General features: G+C 40.8%; 1 protein-coding gene across 1 annotated transcript; it reads left to right on the top strand.

The window, feature by feature from the left end:
* Nucleotides 1-3,751: 3,751 nt before the first annotated feature.
* Nucleotides 3,752-11,435, top strand: eif4bb (eukaryotic translation initiation factor 4Bb). Its single transcript, XM_072684409.1, has 15 exons — nucleotides 3,752-3,839; nucleotides 5,389-5,529; nucleotides 5,717-5,922; nucleotides 6,200-6,316; nucleotides 6,398-6,452; nucleotides 6,586-6,726; nucleotides 6,811-6,978; nucleotides 7,131-7,247; nucleotides 7,381-7,636; nucleotides 7,838-7,911; nucleotides 8,436-8,658; nucleotides 8,918-8,955; nucleotides 9,038-9,191; nucleotides 9,477-9,543; nucleotides 10,219-11,435. The coding sequence occupies exons 1-15, from the start codon at nucleotides 3,827-3,829 to the stop codon at nucleotides 10,294-10,296; spliced, it is 1,848 nt and encodes a 615-aa protein (XP_072540510.1). The 5' UTR covers nucleotides 3,752-3,826; the 3' UTR covers nucleotides 10,297-11,435.
* Nucleotides 11,436-13,146: the final 1,711 nt, after the last annotated feature.

Below are 13,146 nucleotides of genomic sequence, written 5' to 3'. Positions count from 1 at the left end.
ACACCTGCCCTCCTTTATTCAGCAGGTAAGCTTTGCACGTTCATGATCATTTTTACTATAAGCATATGTTGTGTAGCTACCTGTTCAGCAAGAATTTCAGGTGCATGACAAAAGAGCACCGCACAACAGGGGGAAACTTCCTGTAAACACTCAGCAGGATCTGAACTCTGACGACTTGTCAGATGATGGTGACATGATGAGGTCATGACACACTGGAACCACATTACCTCACTTGGATAACCTTCCAGATAATGTTCGGGACTCAGACACAGTCTCAATCTTTAAATCTAAGCTGAAAACTTATATGATCTGCAGGAAGATTGCCCACTGAGGTCCCCTCTACCTGCATCTAACCAGCTGCCACCTACCAGTCCGGCCAGCGGGTCCCCCCCCAACCCGCCACCACCCATGGCTCACCCGCCAGCCGCTGCTGCCTGTTTGGTGGCCGTGCTGAAACCTAGATGGACTCGTGCCTGTCTGACACTATTAATATCACCACTATTAACTTTCTGTTGTATCTGCTTTGGTAATTTTTATCATTAATGTTTAAAACAGTCTGGCCAGAGGAGGATGGGTCCCCCTTGTGAGTCTTGGTTCCTCCCAAGGTTTCTTCCTCCAGCTCTGAGGGAGTTTTTCCTTGCCACTGTCGCCGTTGGCTTGCTCACGGGGGTCTTTGACGCTTCATGTTATTCCTTCTTTCTTCTCTGTCTCTGTTCTTTATTAAGTACTAATTATGTAAAGCTGCTTTGTGACGACAACAGTTGTAAAAAGCGCTATACAAATAAATTTGACTTGACTTGACTTGACTTGAAATGACAGTGAAGGAATGTTTTGGAGATATGCAAATGGGGCAAAATGTCTTGCGTTTTTCTTTAAAGGTAATGTCGTGAAACAACAAAAAGCTGTTTAAGTACTAATGGCTACTACTGGTGGAAAGCCTTAAGCTTGCTAAAAGCAAATGAGTGAGTGAGTGAGTGAGTGAGTGAGTGAGTGAGTGAGTGAGTAAGTGAGTTACAATCCAGATCCATGAAGCGCTAGGCATCTCAAAATGCCTCAAAATAAACATATCTCTGTAATATGTGGTTGGATACCTGGATACCTGGATAACTGATGTGTGGGTGGTATTTTGTGAATAATGTAAAAAATAAATAAATTGAAATTCCAGCTAGTTGTGGCTTTAGTGAGTGTGAAATGAAATTGACATAATATAATATAGATAATTACTCATCTAGCATTGGTTCAGTACATTCAGTACATGTGTTGACCTTAGGTTTGGCCCCATCTAGTGATCAAGATAGACAATAAAGGGGTAAGGCTGTCCTACCATGGGGGGAGCTTCTTTTCACAAGGTACCCTATGTCCTAAGCTTGTGGCAGTGCATAGTTTTTTCTCATTGGGAGCAGAAAATATTTTTTTTTACATTTACATTTTAAAGATGCCTGCTGTTCAGAGCATCTCTCTATGTATTTATTATTATTATTATTATTATTATTATTACTATCATTACTATGACCACCTATTATCTAAGTATAAATATAACTCATATGAACCTATCAGTCATCCCATAAATGTTTCAGTGAAACATAAAAAAATGAAAGAATGGAAAAATTTGATAAACTGATGGTTGGTAAGCATTAGGAAAGAGCAGTTCTAAATGCAAGTGCTTCTGGTACAGTTACCAACAATCTGCAAAACACATTTGCAAGCTTTCCACAGGGTGTGGTGCCACTTAGCTGTTACACTATTCTACTATCAATGTGCCCTGTCCAGGACGCATTCATGCCTTGTGTCCAATGATTCCGGGTAGACTCCAGATCCACCATGACCCTGACCAGGAAGGAGCAGATAAGAAGACAGATGGATGAATAAATAGACATAATGGTAAGGTAACCTATTTGACAAGCACCTGGCAGTGGGAACTGAAATAACTGCATTTTAAAGATGCCTGCTGGTCAGAAGATCTATATTATTTACATATGACATATATTATTAGTATTATTATAAATAGAATAGAATTACATAGTAAATCTATATCTTTTAGCTGTTATTGGTCATTTCCCAATTTGTTTAATGTCTTATGGATTTTATGTCAGTTCCTGAAAGTATTCCTAGTATTGCTTGGACAATTATGACTTATATGTTCAGAAAAAAAAAACTCAGTGATATTTAAAGTATTTTAACAACTGTGTACAACTCTCCTCAACAACAATAAAGCTGGCACAGCTCTGTAAATTCCACCAGTGACGCTCTATTGTGTGCTGATATCTATTGTATTCGGACTGTGTTATTCACTAGGCTCCTCAGACCAAGTTGGTCACCTAGTATATGAGCATAAATATTACTGATAAGATTCAGCAGACAATGACCAGTGTTTCTTCCTATAAATGTTTTAGTGAGTCATCAAAGATGAAAAATGAAAGAAAGAAAATCGCAGATTGCAAAACTGGTGGTTAGTAAGCAACGAGGAAGTGCAGTTCCAATGTAAATGCTTTTTCTTACCAACATAGTTACCAACATTCTGTAAAAACACATTAGCAGTCTTTCCACAGGGTGTGGCGCCACTTAGCTGCCATATAGACTACTCTACAAATAATATGCCCTGTCCAGGCATATTCCTCTCCATGTGCTCGATGATTCCGGGTAGGCTCCGGACCCACCATGACCCTGATCAGGAAGGGGCAGTTAAGAAGATTGAAGAAATGTAGATGGATCAAAGTAATGTTGTGCGTGAAGGATGGTGTGTCAGCCATGATGACCAATGTCATTAGAACCAGTCAAAAGACTTCATTATTAGCTACATATGAGCAATAGCAGATAAGTTCAGTTTCTATTTAAATGTATAGTGATTGTGAAATGTATTTTAGTATATATGCTCATTATTACCTAAGAACTTAGTCTTTTGACTAGATTATTAGTCATCATGGCTGACACATCATCCTTCATGCACTATGTTACATTGATCCATCTATATTACTTAGATCTTTTTATATGCTCCGTCCTTGTCAGGGTAATGGTAGATCCGGAAACTACCCAAATTCATTGGGCACAGGGCAGGAATATGCCCATATCCCCTACATTACTTGTAGAGTAGTCTATATGACGTATGAAAGCTAAGTGGCACCACACCCTGTGGAAAGTCCCCAAATGTGTTTTACGTAATGTTGGTAACAATGGTAACTATATATATATATTGAGAGGAGGAAGCAGTAGCTTGTTTAGCTGTTGTCATCAGCGTTGTTTATTTTCAGCCTTTTAAAGAGGGAGGACCAAAAAATGCTTTTACAAAAAAAAATTAAAACCATCCTCAACACACGTAGTGAAATACAGGTATACTGAACTTGTTTAATGGAATGTTTTTTGAGTTTTGACTTGGGAACGCCAAACGTGTTTATATATATATATATATATATATATATATATATATATATATATATATATATATATATATATATAAAATTTATTTATTTATATATAAATGTATTTATTTTTTGTCAAACCGTTCATTTAAAATGCAAGCAAAGCCATTCTGGTTTAATGTGAAATGTTGGATATTGTGGAGTTGTGGTGATAGGAACCAGACATCAGAAGAATAATTTGATTTACCACTTTTCCATGATTTTGATATTTCAGTGCTGTTGTGTGTTCATGCCAGTTGCATTTCATTTCTGCATTTCTGTTGTTTTGGTAAAGTGGCCGATTCGTGTCTTAATGGTGCAGCAGACTGTTTGGCCTTTTACTGCAGAAATGATGCGCGCGCTCCAGCCCCCATGCCACGCGCCATAGTGACGCTTTCATCCGGGTCTCGGCGACGTGCACAGTTTCCAACATGGCGGCATCAGGTGAGCTCAATGTGGACTTGCGGTCTGTATCGTTTTTTAACAGAGGGTGGGAAAGCGTTTAAAACACGTTTCTGGAATGTTGCTGCATTTTGTCCAGATGAATATGCAGCGTTTTCTAGTGGTAACCCGCGAACCCTTTTCGAACAAACACCGTACAGAGCGCCCACCAGGCCGGTGAGATAGCCTGTCGGTTAGCCAGTTAGCTACGGAGTCATATGCTCGGAGAAGCGGGGGGAATCTGGGCTGTTTTATCGACGGACTAGCTTTCGGTGTGGCTTTAAAATAAGCTAGTTCACACTAAAGTGTTTTTTTACATGTACATAAACCAGTCGGAACTGTGAAAATGCATAACGCGTGGAGTTATGTAGCATATATAATGATCATGCAGCTGCTGTACGGCAGGGACTTGTACATATCACGCATGCGCACGAAGTTCCGGTGGGTGGAGCGACCTTCCCCACGTGCGTTAACGGGCAGCAGAGCGCGGTGCTTCGGCGGCCACCTTTAGAAACATAGCTACGTCGGAATAGGAATTTAGCTAGCTATTAAATTAACGAAGAAAACACGACATTGTTGTTTTTACCGGGTGCAGTTCACTCAAACAGCACACACAAATATTACTTGTGCTTTAAAATGCTTATTAACAACGTCGCCTTTGTCTTTGCTTTGTGGCAACGTTGTGCCTTCAGCAAGGCTGTTATGCCTGTCCGGCTTTCATGGTATTAATAAAGGGTACGTAGCCCTAAAGTATCAAGAAAAATAATATTTAGAGACCTAAACCGTTCTCTCGATTTAATTAACCGTTCCCTCAAATTGATGATAACTGCGTCAACGGAGGATTAGTATAGTAGGAATTTCATTGTTCAGTGTTCCGCCTGTTTTACTGTGAGTAAATAGTTTGTTAATTTTGGAGGAGACGCTTTAGTTAAACGTCGAAAACAAACCCATTATTAAATTGAGGGTACAGATTTTGATTAATATTTTTTGGATTTGCATTTATTTAATATTCCTCAGTGTGAATAAGACCACGTGACGCAACGTAAACCTCCCCCTCCCAGTAGAACAGTTTTGAGTGGTCCTAATTGACTTAACACATTTAATGTGTTCTTGGCAGGTACTCCCCCTTAATATGGTCATTTGATGCACCTCACTGGCACAATAAATTATGGAAAAACCTGACCTGCATACATAGATTTTATTCAGCTGTGGGAGGTGTTTTGCAATTAGTTTGTTGTACGTGTTAGGCTCACTGTTTTTTTAGCAAAGGCTTGTAAATTTTAGGCACCTTATCTATGGTAGTCCAGTCACACTCACCGTTTTTTTTTTTATCTCTGTGCACACATGAATCAGCTGTGTTAGACAAGGCTAGAGTAGTTGTAGTTATTGCTTAACAGCTAAATGTACATGCTTGCTATAATAGTCTATCTCAAGCACACAGTAGGTCTGTTTGGCAATAAAATGCAGCCTGTTTCTCACAGTATAAATAAAATAACACTTTCTTTATTTCTGTGATTTTTATATATTTTTGTTTAATTACTTCTGTCACCAGCTAAGAAGAAGAATAAGAAGGGCAAGACTCTTACTCTAACTGACTTCCTTGCGGAAGACACTAAAGGTTCTACGCCGCACTATTACCCACCTGCAAAGGCAACTAGTTGGGCAGATGAAACCGATGACTTTGAAGGGGAAGGTAAGGAGTGGTGAAGATGTCAGTGAATGTTTTCTTAAGGGTACTTCCGTGCTTCTGGTAAATGGTAAAAGTAATATTAGATATGTATTATCTTTTTTTTCTTTCTAGAGGCTGCACATTCTGCCTCTCTGATATGTCTCTCTCTCGTCCTCACTTATGCTTGCTCTCTTCCTCTCCTTCTCTCCAGTGTCTACCTCCTGGCAAGCAGAGGAAGACTCGTATCGTGCTCCACCCATTGATCGTTCACTCTTGCCAACTGCTCCCCGTGCAGCCAGGGAGCCAAATGTTGACCGGTCACGTCTGCCCCGCAGCCCACCCTACACTGCCTTCCTTGGTAACCTCCCCTATGATGTCAGTGAAGAGTCAATCAAGGATTTCTTCAGAGGCCTTGCGGTGAGGAGGGAGTTTGTGACCTTAATGAGGGAGTAGTGCATCAGGCTTTGTGGATATTGAGGCTAGTTGCCAGCCTCCCAAATGTGCAAATGTCTGTTACTTGTTAAGAGTTGCTTTTGCTATTTTATTCATGTGTAACTGATGTGTTTATTTGAAAACCTATTGATTAATGATGATTATAATCTGCATGTTTCTGATGTTGAGATGCACACATTTCCTTATTTTTAACATGATTATTGAAAAAGTGAGGGAATCAATGTGTTCGTTTTGCTTTCAGATCAGTGCAGTGCGGTTGCCGCGGGAGCCAAATAACCCAGAGAGGCTGAAGGGATTTGGCTATGCTGAGTTTGATGACGTTGAATCACTCCTTCAGGCACTCACGCTGAATGAAGAGGTATACTGTGATTTAACTTGGATCACTTGTAGCTTATAGTAGCCTGTGCTTTGCTATTAACTGCTATTGGTGTTTCTGTAGAACCTTGGGAACAGACGTATTCGTGTAGATATTGCAGATCAGTCCAATGACAAAGGTATGTAAAACCTATGCAGTCATGACACAATCTGTGGACACCCTTTTGAACACGTTGGTAACCTGACACCTTTCAGCTGTTCATATATCTTTTTTATGGTGAACAAAAGTAACTGTGATGTGTTTTCGTTCAGAGAGGGATGGTGGTATGATGTCTGGACGAGATCGAGGGCGTGGAGGTGACTTTGGTCCTGATAAGACAGATTCTGATTGGAGAGCTCGACCCAGTGCAGACCAGGATGATGGACCACGTAAAGATGATGACTATGGAGAAAGTATGTAACTTCCAGTCTACATCTTACATATGTGCTCAATGACCAGCATTTATAATATACTAATAATAATGTCTATTTGTTTAGGGTCACGTGACCGTTATGAGTCAGATCGGAACAGGGACGGTCCATGGCGTGATGACCGTTATGGCGGCAGGGATCGCTATGAAGACCGTGGCGGCAGGGATCGCTATGACGACCGTGGTGGCAGGGATCGCTATGACGACAGAGGCAGCAGAGACTATGATCGTGGAGGTTAGTTAATATTCTACTACAGGGAGATTGTCATTGTCCAGACACATTTTGCCCCAGTTTATAGTCATCCTGGCATCTGATTACTTTAGCTGCAGAAAGACCAATGTAATTTATTGTACTGTGAATAATTTTTGGTTATATGACTGCCTTAGGGTACGATTCTCGTGGTGGAGGTCGGCGGGCCTTCGGTAGTGGCTTTAGACGTGACTACGATGACAGGCGAGATGAAGACCGATATGACAGACGGGACGACAGGCGTGAAGAAAGAGGTACAACTTATTTTTGTTTCTGGGTGCATGTAGAACAACTGAATATTTTGTGTATGAGATGTTTACCATAAATGTGCTGGTACTGAAATTTCCTGTGTATGATATCACATGTTTACAATGTGTTTGTTGTTAGCCCCTCTACAAAGACCCAAATTGAACCTGAAGCCTCGCAGCATCCCTAAAGAGGACGAGCAAAGTGGGGGCACCTCCCCTCAAACCAGCACCACTACTGCTGGTCGGTCTGCCTCCATTTTTGGAGCCGCCAAACCTGTGGACACGGCTGCCAAGGAGCGAGAAGTGGAAGAGAGGCTTAAGAAGGAACAGGAGCGACTGCAGAGACAGCTGGATGATGACAAAGGCAGACCTTCGGAGAGAAGACCACGAGATCGGTGAGTTAGAGAACATAGATAATGGGGAAGGGTGGCAAAATACTGACTAAAGATGGTAAGGGTTGTTGGTAGCAATGGGGTGGGGAGACAATTTGGGGCTATTCTCTCTGTTAAATGTGCTTCTGCAAGATAGCAAGAATGTGAGATAGAAACTATTGAAAATAAGAGAAGAATGGAGATTTACACACCTTCTGTTTATAGGGACCCCAGCTGGCGTAGTGAGATGACTGCAAGTGAGCATGAGCGCACAGCCAGTGATTCCACACATACTGGAGGTAAGACATTAACCTGTGGCATACAGCATTCTAAACCTTAAATATTTCATGGCACAGGTTTTCAATCTTGGTCTTGGTGGTCCCCCGGTTATCACAATTTAGTGTTTTTCTTAGCTGTAGCATCTAATGTTAAAACATGCTGGGCAGGAGGACTGCAGGAACTAGATTGGAAACCTATGAGTAAGAGGTAGTCTGTATGCAAAGTTCCTCAAGTGGCCCCTTAAATGACACGTTTTGTTGATTTTAAAGAAACGTTCTCTGCAGGAAATTAAAAAAATGGCTCTTCTGCACATTTAGATACAATTTCTATTTACAATATAAACAGTAGCTGCTTTAGAATGTGCAGAACTCTTTTCTGTAGTAGCTAAATGTCTGGGTTTTTTTTTGGGGTTTTTTTTTCCAATTACATGCCATTTAACAGGAGTTGCACAAGAATATATGAATATATGAAGCTCACACTGCATTTTTGTGATGTGATTTGTTTTGTTGATTTGTTTGTTTGTTTGTTTTGTGGTGTTGAATAGGTCCTAAAAGCCATCGGAGTGAACATTCAGACAATGAAGTATTTAGTGGCCAGGATGATGAGCCTGCCTCCCCAGGGTCTCGCACACCAACCTCACCCAGTCAGGGGTCTCTCCCACTAAAAGCCATGCCAGCCCCTCCCCCTAAAGAGAATGCTTGGGCTAAACGGAGCACAGGGTCAAGTCTGAATGCCGCATCTTCAGCTGGTGCTCACAAGCAGAGCAGGTGAGATTCATAGTCCTACCTTCACTAGAATGGTCTCATAATGAAACCTTTTCACTGTTCAGGCAACACACACCAGTGCAGAAGTGCAGGTCAGAATGGTGTAGACCAGTGGTTCTTGGGCCTTGTCCTAGAGTTCCACTGCCCTGTACCATTGAGGACCTTGACAGACCCTTAAAGCAGTACACGCAATATAACAATGTTGTATATTAGGGTCGTTTTTATTATTAAAAAATTATTTTGTGTGTTTTTCCTTCTACAGTCATTCAGAGTTGGGAGATGAGGGCGTATCTGACAAAGGTAGGAATATTTGCAACTCAAATGTTGTACAGTTCAAACAATGAATGCATGCATTGTAAGAATCTGTTGTAACTGTATTTAGATGAGAATTGGTTGGATGGAGAAGGAAGGGAGAAAAGTGTGTCTCAAGGAAGAGGGGGAGGAACTATGAGAGCAGGAGGAGGACAGGGTCGAGGAATAGAAGGCCCTAACAGAGATGGACCCATAAAAGACAAACGTCAAGAACCTACAGACAGGTGTGCTTTATATACATTTATATATACAGTGCAGAAGCTCACCTCATATAATGAAAAAGTGTCTGATTACTGAGAGCAATCCCAGCTTGTTTGGAATGAAAACCTGCAGCCACAATCGGCGCTTTGTTAATAAGACCAACGTTTGCAGGACTGTTGCCCCACGTGCTATCTCACCTTGCCTATAATATCAGTTGCTAAAGTCATTAGATAAGATGTCACCCTTGGCTTTAAGTAAGAAAGGTGTTTTATGCTGGTCCTGAAATTTCACTTGTTGGGGATTCTTAGGAAAGAGATCAAGCCAGAGTCCAGACCGGTACCAGAACCAAAGAAATATGAGGAGACTGCACCACCGGTGAGTCCCACTATATAGTGACTATAGGTTCCTCCTTTACTGCATACAGACGCCCCCCCCCAAACGCAGCACAGCAGCAGCTCACTCTTTATTGGGCTTTTGATATTATATTTTTCATGAACCAGACCCAAGATAACTACCAAACCATGGAAAGAGAGACCGTGTTGAAGTTATTTTAGTTTTCTGTTCAATATATGTTTTTATGGTGGGGAGGGAGGGGGCAGTTTTTTTGTGTAAGTGATCCTTGTTAATAACTAGTTTTAATCTAAAATTGATAGATTTTGATTTCTATGTACTGTTGTAAATGCTGTAAGAGGTAAGCGCCTGTCTTAACCTTGCATTGCAAGCGGCAGTCAACAGAAGCCAGGTACTGTGCGCCATTGTGAAACCATTAAGGTTTCTTCTTGGGACAATGCCACATGACCCCGCCACTACAGGGATTCGGTTGTTGAACTTGTCAGCTTTTTCATTGCTCAAGTGTACACCCACACCTTTTGTCATTAGCTGTGCAGTAGAAAGGTTGGCCATAATGGCCCTAATGGGGGGTGGGGGCAAATCCAAGCTTTATTACATCAAATGTATTTTCTAATTTCATTCATTCTAATATTTTAGGTTAATAATCTTCAGTTTGCACAAACACACAACTAATTTGCCATCTTGTTAATGTGACTGCAGAAATTCAGTTCAGCCAGCAAGTATGCTGCCCTGTTGATGGATGGTGACCAAGGAGAGGATGAAGATGGTGAGAATTAAGTAAGAAAGAAGAATGGAAGAGTGAAATTAAAGCAAAAGAGAAAGAAAAAAAGATTAGAGCAAAATTAATGATCAAATACTAAATGATCAGCAAAGAAGAGTTCCTGCAGTGACCATGGGGGCCGTGGCAAAGCTTCCCAGAGTGCTGATCATGATTTATCAAGTTTCTCAAAGTGTACACTCATTTGACTAGTTTTAATTAGAAAACCAGTAAAGAACAGCTCAGACACTAGACACTCACATGCGTTTAGAAATTTTGAAAATCGTTCATTTGCAAGTCATTGTTATAAATAAATTTGAAAGTATGTGAAATATTGCAGTTTTTTTTTTCCTTTTGTTTGGCGCTCTTTACCTGAACGGGGCACCATGTATGAAATCCTGTTTGTTCTGCATGGGCCAACACAGTGAATTAATCCTGCCTGTTTACTGCTAAGAGTTTAGAGTTGTTGAAGAGGGTACCTGTTGGAAGCGTAGCCTAATGTTGGCCAAGACCAGTTGCAGAGTGCAATTCCCCTCTGCAAGAGCAGCTTTTAGATTTTCACTTTCATTTAAGTGGGACTAACACAAGAGTAGGCTGTTGATTACAACACCATTCTGTAGTTGGTTCATTAATAAATCCTGCTTAAATAGCTACTATTTTATTCCTCTGTAGCAGTTACAAGGCTGTAATGGATGTTGGCTACTTCTATCAATTAGCATCCAGTTTATGTTCAACTGCAGGGCATGCACTTCCAGCTGTGTACATCTGCATTCTGTCAGCGATAATGGATGGGATGTGGGGGTGGGGGGGTTGTCTGATACCCCAATGTTTTTAGGCATGTTAACAGTACTGATGGTATAAAGCAGTTTGTGGACATCATAATAGCCACTTTGGTCGCTAATCCACTGCAATGTTTGTTTGTTTTTCCCCCTGAGATTTGATGACACTGCACTGGTAGTGCCAAGTTTTAAAAAAATGTATACAGTGCATTTTCTTCAACAATTCACTAACCGCACTGGATCCAGTTCAATCCACCTTTTCTGTGAAACATGCAGTTGGTCTGTGTTCTTTCATTACTGGTGATGTCCACTATATGTTCAGAAAAGTGTATTATGAATTAATGTATCACAATAATAAAATACATTGCCCACCTGTACAATATTCTCCAGTGGTAGACTGTTGTATTAAAGTGGCATGGGTTCCTATTCACCCTTCACTATTGGGATGGACTAGAACAAAAAAAAATAATAATAAACAGGCCCTAGCATGGAGTTCTTATGATAGTAACTCATCTATAGGAGTCAAGGTATCACATTATTAGTAACACTGATGATGACTGGAGGCTGTGTTCATTCTTGTTAGCTCATATACAGCTGCAATTTGTTCTAATCCCATTGCAAATTAGGCTTAATAACAAAATGTGCAAACGTTCAGCAGTTTGCAATATAACAATCAAACAAGAAGGAGGAACATCACACAAGTTCAAATGCGTTGTTCTTCTCCAGGACCAGAAACAAAGACGACACGTGGTTAGTTTCAGTGGATATTTCATGCTTGGCAAAAATATGACTTTAGTGCCCTCTGCTGGCGACTGTGAACGCTACGCTTCTCTCCATTTCACTTAAAAACTGGAATATGTAAAACATCAAAATAATTAATTGCATAGGCACATGTGTATTAGGTGCTTCAGAAAACCTGTTGGGGAAAAAGCAACATCCTGGACCTGCTCCTGTCTGTATTTTTACACTGATCTCCTTTCTGTCGGAGACCCTCTTCACCACGAAGAAGATAAAGCTGGATGCAGAATAAGCAGCAGTCCTCCTGGACTGGTCTGTAAACACTGTAAATCTGTAAAAAGCGCTGAACTGTTAGTGACCGACTTAATACTACATAACGAATCAAGTACTGCTGGATAATCCTTTATCACTTAGCTAGAGAGTTCAGTAAAGTAAAGCATTAAGTGAACCTCGAAAGTGGTCAGTTGCAGCTAATGATGCTAGCTAGCTAACTAGCTAGGTAGCTTAACACAGGTAGCGCTAATGGCTGATAAACTCTTGGAAGCTCATTACAAAGAATTATCACACAGTATATCGTTACGAGACGATTAATAATATTTGTAGGTTCATCATTTCACTATCAATAAGGTTTTGTAGTCGGCAGCACCACATATTAAGCTAGCTATAGCTAAAATGCTAACACCATCACACTCCTCCGAGATGGGAGTTTGCCACTTCTATAGCTACCAAGAAGAATTTGTAAATATTGGTTAACATGGTTAGACTAAAAGCCCTCTCTCGAAAAAGGGGACTTTAGAGGCATGCTTTGTGTTTATTGCCAGGAATAAAAGGCGACTATAAAAAAGAAAACGTCGTTCCAACGTTTTTGTGTTCACCTATTTAACCGCTAGAGGTCCTGCTTTCTTGAGTCTCGACTGCTCCTTTAAGAACTGTTGATGAACCATGACTGGACGTATGGCTGTTTTTGGCTATCCCAGAACATCCAGATGGCCAGTCTGCCCCTGACCATAATTATTTATTTCTCTGGACCTTTATTCGATAGAAGAGTGCTATTAAAGAAAACAGTGTTCAGGCTCTCCAAAATGGGCATTCTTGTTGCTAGCCTGTTCTATTCAAATATAATGCCCTCCATATGTGCTTAAACATGGCCAAAAACCTTTTGCTCATCTTTTTTATTCTACTGAAGCTGAATGGACTCCAGTAGTTCCCTTGAGACAGGGTTGATGCACTGTCCAGAATGACTTCACGCCTTAGTGACGTAGTGAGTGATTAGCCAGTTATCCAGACCCTCCTACTCCCTGGATGATCAGGTCACATGTTCAACTTGGCAGATGAAACCCATGAATAATAACC

Source organism: Salminus brasiliensis, chromosome 7 (genome assembly GCF_030463535.1).
Source record: "Salminus brasiliensis chromosome 7, fSalBra1.hap2, whole genome shotgun sequence".
In the NCBI taxonomy this organism is placed as follows: domain Eukaryota; kingdom Metazoa; phylum Chordata; class Actinopteri; order Characiformes; family Bryconidae; genus Salminus; species Salminus brasiliensis.
Note: the sequence above shows the minus strand (reverse complement) of the source record. Positions and strands in the feature narration are given on the sequence as shown.

What these genes read in the sequence shown, in the direction of transcription:
- eif4bb (XM_072684409.1), top strand. An exon ending in ATTTCTTCAGAGGCCTTGCG is followed by an intron (nt 5,923 to 6,199) that starts GTGAGGAGGGAG and finishes TTTTGCTTTCAG; the next exon opens with ATCAGTGCAGTGCGGTTGCC. An exon ending in CGACAGGCGTGAAGAAAGAG is followed by an intron (nt 7,248 to 7,380) that starts GTACAACTTATT and finishes GTTTGTTGTTAG; the next exon opens with CCCCTCTACAAAGACCCAAA.